This window comes from Simochromis diagramma, unplaced genomic scaffold (assembly GCF_900408965.1).
Source record: "Simochromis diagramma unplaced genomic scaffold, fSimDia1.1 OVJJ01000524.1, whole genome shotgun sequence".
Taxonomy (NCBI): domain Eukaryota; kingdom Metazoa; phylum Chordata; class Actinopteri; order Cichliformes; family Cichlidae; genus Simochromis; species Simochromis diagramma.
The window spans coordinates 103,070-113,145 of NW_024387344.1; the positions used below are offsets into that span (position 1 = coordinate 103,070).

A 10,076-nucleotide genomic window follows, 5' to 3' on the forward strand; every position below is an offset into this window, starting at 1 on the left:
TCGGTGTTTGTTGAGCTGATAGAAACTTCTCATTTAAAATTAGCTGCCACTTACAAAAGGTTACTCCCTTTATGCTCGCTCCTTCTCTGGTTATCGATGGTTACACCTTGGTGCAGTAAAGAGGATGTATCTTAAGACGGCTGATTAATTTGTTTTATCAAGTCATCTACAAAATTAATTTTTATAGAGTATAGGAGCCGTGGCAGTTCGTCTGGAAACAACAACTGCAATCTGCACATTTCGACTTTAAAAAAACAACCTGAAATACAATTTCTACTTTATTCTCAAAATTATCATTTTATTTTTCGTGTTGAATTGTTACTTGATGAAGGCTCCATGAAGAGCACGGGAACACTGGTGTTAGCAGAAGGACTGCATGTAGACTGAAGAATATTTATTATGAATTATTAAAGTAATTATTAATTACTCAGACATTCATTGAATAGTTTATTTAGTGACAGTCTGTATAAATACATGCAGTTGGATAAAATGTTAAATAAAAAAAGGCTTATTAATGGAATGTTTAAAAAAAAATTCAAACTTGAAGATTAAATGAACGGAATAAAATACATATTAATATGAATTCCCTTTCCTGCATCCTCAAACACATTCAGAGGGTATGCTTTTACACGCTGAAAATATGCAGCTAGCAGTAATATATTTAACCGGTTGCAGCAACTAATGAGCGCAGGAGCAGGAAGGTAACGCATCTGCGCTGGGTGGTTCACCAGCATCCAGCACAAGGCCGACACTTCAAATCTTCTCCTCCACAGGACTGACGGGAATCAAAACTTCTCCAGGCTGGCAGTGCAAATTCCTCTACTGCTGGCAGCTACTCGCGTTTCTTATCGATGTTCGGCTGGAGTTTCTGTGTCAGCTCCAGAGAAAAGGGGGCATAAAATAATTATCTGAATTCCGGGGGCAAGACACATGTTGATAAAAGCTCCTTGGTGCTGTGTCCAAATATAACCATTACCCCTACCATACACATACTCTGAATCTGCTCACGAGGCCTCGGTCTCTCGTTCGCTTTTTATGGGCTCAAAATGTGGTCATAAATATTTTGTACTTGTAAAAAAGATTTGTATGTGTAAAAAAGATTTGTGTGTGCGTAAAAAAGATTTGTATGTGTAAAAAGAATTTGTGTGTGCTTAAAAAAGATTTGTATGTGTAAAAAAAGATTTGTATGTGCGTAAAATAGATTTGTATGTGTAAAAAAGATTTGTGTGTGCGTAAAAAAGATTTGTATGTGTAAAAAAGATTTGTGTGTGGACTTAGAAAAAAAACCCCTGCAAGTTACAAGTACGGATTTTTGACCCTATTTTTCTTCCCTTCATCTGATTGGTCAATGTCATGTCAATCACAAATGTAACAATCCAATCAGAGAACAGATGGGTTTGGCTGTCGGAGGGGCGCTGTTTTGAACTGCAGGTCCTTGAAGGGTGATACAGTTTGAAGCTGGAGGATCGCTATATAAATATCCGATAGCAGCTAGGTCCCCTAACTTTCAGTAGCTGTTGAAAGGATAAAGTTGTGGTATATCAGTGGTTAGAAATAACATTATTACTTTAGGATTAGTTTAACACAAAGTCAGGGCTGACCCAGGAACATTGCTATGAGTCACAGTGCGCAGCATAAAAGTCCTTTCACATCGGATGCAGGATACGCTGCTAATGCTAACTAAAAGCAAAGGATCCAGAATTTGTTACGCTGGCTGCTGGGCTCTGTGGGTTTTTGCAGCAGCTCTACCTGTACTAGATGCACCTGCTCCTTGTCTTTTCTATCTCTGACTTTATGTCCTCTACAAGAGTTTGGTTTTTTTTTGCTAGTTCTTCAAATGTTCAATAAAAACATGTATGCTAATTCATAACGAAGAAAGCTTTGTAATGAAGACTGTCATTTCCAAAACACTGCCCGCCCCCACCCCGCGGTCCGCAGCGCTGTTGAAAAGGCTGTGGAAGTCCCTGCATTAAACATGTAGTCCTGTGACACAAAAATCACCAAACTCGGACGACCACAGACTGTTTTCCTTCTTGGTGATGAAGGAAAACGCTGGGTTGGCATGTAAAAGGGCATTTATTCCCTTCAAAGACCTGCAGTTCAAAAAAAGCGCCCCTCAACAGCCAAACCCATCTGTTCTCTGATTGGATTGTTACATTTGTGATTGACATGACATTGACCAATCAGATGAAAGGAAGAAAAATAGGGTCAAAAATCCGTACTTGTAACTTGCAGGGGTTTTTTTTCTAAGTCCACACACAAATCTTTTTTACGCACACACAAATCTTTTTTACACACACACAAATCTTTTTTACGCACACACAAATCTTTTTTACACATACAAATCTTTTTTACGCACACACAAATTCTTTTTACACATACAAATCTTTTTTACGCACACACAAATCTTTTTTACACACACAAATCTTTTTTACAAGTACAAAATATTTATGACCACATTTTGAGCCCATAGGCTTTTCTCCTCCGTGCTCGTGTGTGCAGGCTTACACAGCACCCACCCTCCCCCCAGCTAAACAGCCAATCACTGTTAGTATGCAAATGAGCCGGTGTCAGCTTTCTCAGTTATGAAAAATGAAACAGCAAATCTCCGTCGTCAAAATCACAGCGACTCGTCAGATAATTAACAACTAAAAAATACATCTATATTTGTACAGTCAGTGGGAGACTATCCATTGTTCTTCTCACAGTTTCTTTAAGCCTGTCTGCTGCACAGAGCCAACTGGAGGACCTGTGTCTGTCCCGCACACTCTGCAAATAACGCCATACTGTTCTCCTCGTTAGATTTACTGATGTAAGCTCAGCGATTTTAGTAAAGCTTGTTCGCTTTTGTTACATAAAAGAAAAAGGATTTTGCATCTTGCCCCGTGCAGTCTAAAGGCCTTTAACAAAATCGCAAAAACACAATACTCAAAACATGTTTCAGAAATGTAGACTTGAAGATTAAACTGAATAAAATGCAAATCAATATGAATTCCTTATACTAAACTTCATAAAACCGATTCAGAGATTAACGTGTGGCAACACACACACACACACACACACACACACACACACACACACACACACACACACACACACACACACACACACACACACAACATCCCTTGTTTCGGCATATTCCAGACAGACACCCAAGAAATTACGTGTCACGACGCCTCAAGGTCATCGTGCTCTAAGCATAAAGAAAATATATATTAAGTGTTTGTAGATGGGGGCCGTGTTAGTAGTTTGGCTTGAAAGGGCGACTGCATTCTCCACATTCCATCTTACTACTATTTCGATTTTAATTGCAAAACGGATACAGGTTTTTTTTTATTTTTTTTTTTATGTAGGCCTATTTGTGGCACTGATACTCCCTCATACTGGTCTAATGTCAAATCCGGCTCTAAAAAGAGAGGATATGGCTACTCGCCTCTGTCAGTGCGCCCCAGGGTGGCTGTGGTTACAATGTAGCTTGCCATCACCAGTGTGTGAATGTGTGTGTGAATGGATGTGTAAAGCGCTTTGGGGTCCTTAGGGACTAGTAAGGCGCTATATAAATACAGGCCATTTACCATTTTACTTACCGATGCTCTCTTGTTGACCTTCAGCCTCACGACAGGAGACACCCCTCATTTTTTCACGTCCTCAATCTTCTTTCTTAACCTGTTTCACTGTTAAAAAAAAACTTCCATCACCGACCCAGTCAGGTGACACAGAGAATCGGCCATCAATTCAGTTTCTTTCGTCTTCGTAGGAATTTCGCTCAACTACAACCTGCGTTTTTTTTTCTCCCACCTTGCAGACACAGATTTATTGGTTATTGGAAAGTAACACGGTAATGCAGATTGTCCTTCTTCCACAGTTACTTTAAAGAAATCCCCAGATTTAGGAGCTTGGATCAAATTTCCAAATACTTCTTGGCTGATAAAAATAAGAACGGGGAAATAGCTCCAAGGATGCATCCTGAGAATGAAGGAGTGGAGTGTTTCTTTCACCATCATCCCCTCAAAACTTGCCACGAAGCTCGTCGACCTTGGGCTGGGAACACAATATTAAACCATATTAAAATAGCAGACCACACTCTTTAACTATACAGCTGTGCTCACAAATGACCCACTGGGTCACATTAAGGTCTGATCTGCTGTTCTCACTACTTGCTTTGTGTTTTGGTCCAAAGCCGAGCTCGGCTCTAAGCTGGTTTACATGTTTCATTCTTGCAGTTTCATCAGGTCCTGTTTGTGTTGTTCCTCATTTCAGTTTTCCGACAAACACTTCAGATTCACACAAGTTTGTTTGTTGCAGGAGTTTCGATCTGAATCCTGACCCCCTCTTTGTGCTTCTGTGACTTGTGGGGCCATAAATCGGTCACCATGGTGAACAACTGGAGGATGAAAGTCCCCCGTCTGACTTTCTGAGGTCAGCCGTCACTGTTAATGTTTATCTCATATTATGTCACATCTAAAATCCTGTGTAAATATGAATAAATGGGGATTAAATTAAACAGATAAAATGTATTTTTCTTTTTTCCAGTGTTCACCATCACTCTGCTCTGCAGCTGGTCTCCTTTTCCACTTTGCGGTCACTTGATGTTGAAGAGGTGAGTGTGTTAGAGGAAATGTTAATGTCATGTTTAGTCTGTATGCACTCAGAGGTCATTTGTACCTGCCGCCGCTGCTGCTGCTGCTGCTGCTGCTGCTGTGGTTGTAATGATGTAAACCCTGATTGGTTGGATAGTTTGAGTGACAGCATTTACTGAGGCAAAGCAGAACAGCTGCTGATCCTGAGCTACTCTTACAAATGGAAGATCAGTGAAGAGCTTCCCTCACACAGCATATCCTCTATTGCACATGTGTCAAAGTCAAGGCCCGCGGGCCACATCCAGCCCGGCGTACATTTATATCCGGCCCGCGAGATCATTTTATATAGACGTACTATTATTGTTATGCATGGCCCGGCGATATGAGGCGCTAAAAATGTACAAACTACAGATCCCATAATGCAGCACTGCAGCCTCCTTGCTGAACGCTAGGCTAACTGGGAACATTCCCGCGTCAATCAAGTCAAACTTTTTGCGAAGCTAGCTCCTCACAATGGTGGAGAGAAAAGTTGATTCTGAAAGCAGAGCCTTTCAGTGCCAGTGGGTGACTGAATATATGTTTACAGACATGCTGGTAAACCCGTGTGTCTTATTAGTGGAGCTATCGTGGCTGTAATTAAGGAATTTAATTTAAGACGAGACAAAACGTCAGGATAAGCTGAAAAACCTAAATGCAGAGCAGAAAATAAAGAAAGTAGAAGAATGAAGAAGAATCTGACATTTCAGCAGACGTTTTTCACCAGAGCAAAATCACAAAGTGAAGCTGTTGTGAAAGCAAGTTTTATTGTAGCAGAGGAGAAAGGCACATCAGCCCGGTACCACTCTGAAGAGCTGCATGATGGAGGTGTGTGACGTTTTGTGTCCAGACAAAACGCAGATTTTGGCAAATGTGAGCCTGAGCAGAAATACGATTGCTGATCGGGTTTGTGAGATGGCCACTGATTTAAGAACACAGTTGTGTGAAAGAAGCAAAAACTTTATTGCATACTCTCTTGCTGTGGATGAAAGTATAGACATGATGGACATTGCACAGCTGGCCATCTTCATCCGTGGAGAGGAAATATTGAACATTAAATCGATGCACGGGACAACGACAGGGAAAGACATTTTTTAAAACGTATGTCAAAGTGTAACCGACATGAAACTGCCCTGGGACAAACTTGTTGGACTTACAACAGATGGAGCGCCGGTGTTGTGCGGTGAAAAAAGCGGACTAGTCAGCAGGATGCGAGTAAAGATGCAGGAGGAGAAATGTACCGGTGAGTTAATAGCATATCACTGCATCACACACCAGGGAAGGCTGTGTGGTAAAGTCCTAAAAATGGAGCATGTAATGATCACCGTAACGCAGACAGTAAATTTTGTCTGAGCTAAAAGTTTAAATCACCGTCAGTTTCAGTCTTTTATGTGGGAAATAGATTCAGAGTTTGCCGACATTCCTCATCATACAGAGGTCCGCTGGATGAGTTGGGATAAAAGTTCTCAATAGAGTTTTTGAGCTCAGCAAGGAAACCTGTCAGTTCATGGACATGGCATGTATGATGCGGTGAAGGCATTTCAAGTGACGCTGTCACAAATGCACCAGTGCAACCTGCCTCACTTTCTCTGTTGCCAAGTAATGTTGAACCAAGTCAGCACACTTTGCTGAACTGCACCTGTGCAGGATTCAATGGCGCTGCAGTGTAATGATACACTCAAGGCAAAGTACGACACTGAATGGCCCGAAGAGTTTATTAGTTCCACTCCTGAAGCAACGCCCAGCTCCGTCTACATGCGGCTCCAACCTTGTGTTTGCTTTCATTTATTTTTTCTGGGTTTTTGGCAGCATGTTCATATTTCTAACTTGCATAATTTTGACAGGATATATTTTTATGAAGAACAAAATATTTAAAGTTAAAGTTTCTTTTTTTAAGTTTATTTAATCTGGAATAATGTTCCTGTCTGTTTTTTATTCCTATTTATGTTTAAAAAACATTGTTTTAGTGTTCAATAAATGTTTATCTTGTTTGGCCCGCGACCTAAAGTGTGCCTTGAGTTTGACGCCCCTGCTCTATTGGACCTGACTGAACAGCCAGAGCCTGATGTTCACTACAGTCATGGGCAGAAGAAGCACCAGTGTCAAAAATGAATCACAAAGCTGTTTTTTTTTGCATATTTACATGGTGATAAAAAGTCTGTAAAGTGGTGATCTGTGTTGGGGTCCTTAATGCTGACTGAAAATAGTTTCTGACTTCTTAATGAAAAGTACCTTAAAAAACCCTTTTTTAAAATAAATATGACAGGGAGGGTTTTATGGAAATAAAGTAGCTGTATTATTTAGCTGTATCTGAAAATCCTTATCAGGTGATTAATTGAATTCACCCTGTTTTGGTGAACTTTGTGTAGATTCACACTTTTATTTAAAGCCAATAAATGTTTTAATTTGACTTTATCTGCCTCTGTGTCCTGCATTTGGTTGCGCTGTCATGAAAGCGTTGGTCATTTTACAACACGAGCATTATTTTGTCTTTCCTGAAGGAATATTCAGGAAATGAGGATTAAAACGAGCGTGTCTGTTCATTTGCTTTTGATTCATGAACAGCCTGGATCAGGTCCAGACACTTTCTCCCAGTGTGTAACAGCCTGAGTGTTTCCTGAACCATTTGCCTCCAATAATCTTTGTCTTTGTTGGGCTACACTGGGAAACTCTCCACAGAGGCATTCAAAGGGAAAAAGAATCATTCTTGTCTGTGTTTCCTAATTTCTACAGTTTAGACAATTTAATCAGTTTGTCAGCAAATAAAACCTCTTATATCCATCAGAGATGCTGGCTGTAACCTCATGTTTGAGATCGTTTCTCCTCCTGATTTATAGCTGTTAAATTACTGCCTGTTCGTAGCTTGAACGAGGACCTCTCCGTCTCACAGCACCACATCGCTGGCCAAGGAGGCTCAAACTCGCTTCTACTTCCTCTGGAAATTGAGGAGAGCACGAGTCCCACCTGCCATAATGTGCTCCTTCTACTGGGAATTTTTATTTAAATATGAATAAGTGAATGAACGAGATTCACAGCTTTAGCAAGGACAAGCTTACCAAGAAACCATGCTACAGAAAGAAAATGCCAGACTTTACTTATGCTTGTCCATATTTGATTCTTTGAAATATTTTCTCATTAAGTCTAAATGTTCCAGAACAGATGTGATGAGCTTTTGTTTCCTGTGGCTTTTTGCCCTCTTGTGATTGTTCTGGGTCGCTGAAGTTTTCCATCACCACCTCATCCTACAACCGATAATCTAAAATTAAATCTTATAAGAGGTTTATAAACGGATTATTTCCTCTTGGCAGAAAACACCAATAAATCAATAAAACACAAAAGTGTATGTGTTTGTGTTTTGTTTTTCTTTATGGTCCAAGTTACTGAAGTTACTGGTGTGCAGATACTGTGTAACTTGATACATGTAAACACAGACGGTGAATTTAGACACGATAGGAAGACATGGAGACACTGATGAGCATCTCCAAGTAAAAGAACCAGTTCCTTTATTTAAAAAAGATGTGTATTTAATTTTTTATTCGTTATTATTCTTGTTATTATCATTAGGCAGTAGGGTAATTTCCTCTGGAGCATCAGGTGGCCTTTTAAAGCCATTTGTAGAGACGTGCTGATCTCCTGATGACTGGTCGTTATTGGTGGTATGGCACCCGTTTAGTTGGGCTCCGGTCTCCTCATCTCTCGTTTCTCTCCTCCGTTTCCGGCCCAAGAGGAAAGCCAGAGGACCAACGATCCCAGATGTTACAGCTGCTGTTACAAGGAATGTGATCACTGTGATCCCTGTCCTATCAGAGGACTCTGATGGCTGTGAGGACAAGAAAACAGGTTAGTGAGTGTGGTTTGTGCGTAAATTTAGCCAGCGTAAATTTAAACAAACCAAAAACACAATACATGTTTCTGTGCAGTTATGTTATCTACTATGCAAGGCATCAAATTCAGGTGTTGGTGGAAAGCCTGCGTGCTGTGACATCACCCCACTGCCCTCCACTCAAACACTGACCCACTACTCCGAAGCGCTGACTGCAACTCTGGCAGAGTGGCGCCAGATTCAGATGCGCCAAACGCGCCAATAACGAGCCGTCAAAGTTTGCTGTTCAGTGTGCAGCTATTTAAATGTGGTCGGTGTACTTACCGTCGGTGTGGTTGTAGGCAGAGGTGTGCTACCGGCTGCTGTGGGGAGTTGAGGGTGGACTCGCAGGCGGACAGCAGATCGGTGTCTCTCCCACTTGTCTATGTCACAGTAATAAACTCCTTCATCTTGTTGCTGGACTCCCTTTATGGTGAGGGACAGGTCTGCTTGTCGGCCCCACTCTGATGGTATCGACACCCGGCTTGTGTCAACATCTTCCCCGTATGTGATCCCCCCTGTTTTAGCATCCAGCTGAAGCACCGCGTTTCCATTTGTCCTCCAGCACGCAGATTTCACGGACTGGCCCGCGGTGCCGGAGCGGCACGGGAGTGTGGCATCCTCGCCCTCGGTTACATCAACTTCAGAGGGGACAAATACTTCCAGCTTGATCGCTTCCAAGTCTTTGCCGTTGCACGTAAACTCGTACAGCCCTTCGTCGTTCAGATCTGCGTTGTCCAGGATGAGAGAGAGCCCTCTTTGATTCACGCGGTGTGAATGTTGTGGTCCGGGTTTCCAGACGTTTTCCAGGGAGGCGATCAGCTCCGTGCTGGCATCATTCCTTCGTAGATTCAGTGTTCCCCGTCCCTTCAGGCACTCCTCTGACAGCAGAAACTCAACGTCATCTCCATAAGGAGCTTGGATCAACTTTCCAAAAACCTCGCTGCATAAAAATAGAAGAATGCACAAAAAGCTCAGAGCCTTCATCCTGTGAATGAGGAGGTAAAGTGTCTAGCTCGTGCGCTTTTAAATAAGGAGAATGTTACGTAGGTAGAGGCAGCACCGCCAAATAAGGAGAATGTTACGTAGTAATGTTACGTAGCAGTAACGCTCACCGCATGGCAGCACCGCCCACCGAAGCAGGCTTTGAAGCCAAGTGTGCATCTCTGCCATCACGAATGTTTTCACTAGTCACCGAGTTACTCATACTCATACCGTAGTTTTGCCGGGGAGAGGGAAATAATGATATTTCTATGCAACAGAAGACTCATAACATTACAACACACGCAGAAGCAATGACAATAATAATAATGACTGTATTACGGTCTATATTACTATATTATAGCATGTCTTCTTATTAAAACGTCTGTGTGACTTTAATCGTGAACAATATAGAGACTTTCTCTATTGTACTGTTATGTTATTCTTTAGACTACAGCTCTTTGGTCAACAGTCAATACTTGCTGTTTTTAAATGTGCTAATAAATGTTTTGACTTAACTGTGACAATCAGCTGCGTTTTACTTTAAATGCATGCAGTTTATTGTGTTTATTCACTGTAATAAAGATTATTAGTAGAAACGGGTCAAAAAAGGCAAA

The 10,076-nt window shown here is 41.4% G+C and overlaps 1 protein-coding gene across 1 annotated transcript; it reads right to left on the minus strand.

The window, feature by feature from the left end:
• Nucleotides 1–8,135: 8,135 nt before the first annotated feature.
• LOC120718248 lies at nt 8,136–9,485 on the minus strand. Its single transcript, XM_040006685.1, has 2 exons — nt 8,764–9,485; nt 8,136–8,436 (listed from the first exon to the last, which is right to left on the minus strand). Exons 1-2 carry the CDS (start codon nt 9,463–9,465, stop codon nt 8,149–8,151), a joined length of 990 nt encoding a protein of 329 aa, XP_039862619.1. The 5' UTR covers nt 9,466–9,485; the 3' UTR covers nt 8,136–8,148.
• Between the last annotated feature and the right edge of the window lie 591 nt (nt 9,486–10,076).

What these genes read in the sequence shown, in the direction of transcription:
- LOC120718248 (XM_040006685.1), bottom strand. Translation starts at nt 9,465, where the DNA reads ATGAAGGCTCTGAGCTTTTTGTGCATTCTTCTATTTTTATGCAGCGAG. An exon ending in TGCCTACAACCACACCGACG is followed by an intron (nt 8,437 to 8,763) that starts GTAAGTACACCG and finishes TTGTCCTCACAG; the next exon opens with CCATCAGAGTCCTCTGATAG.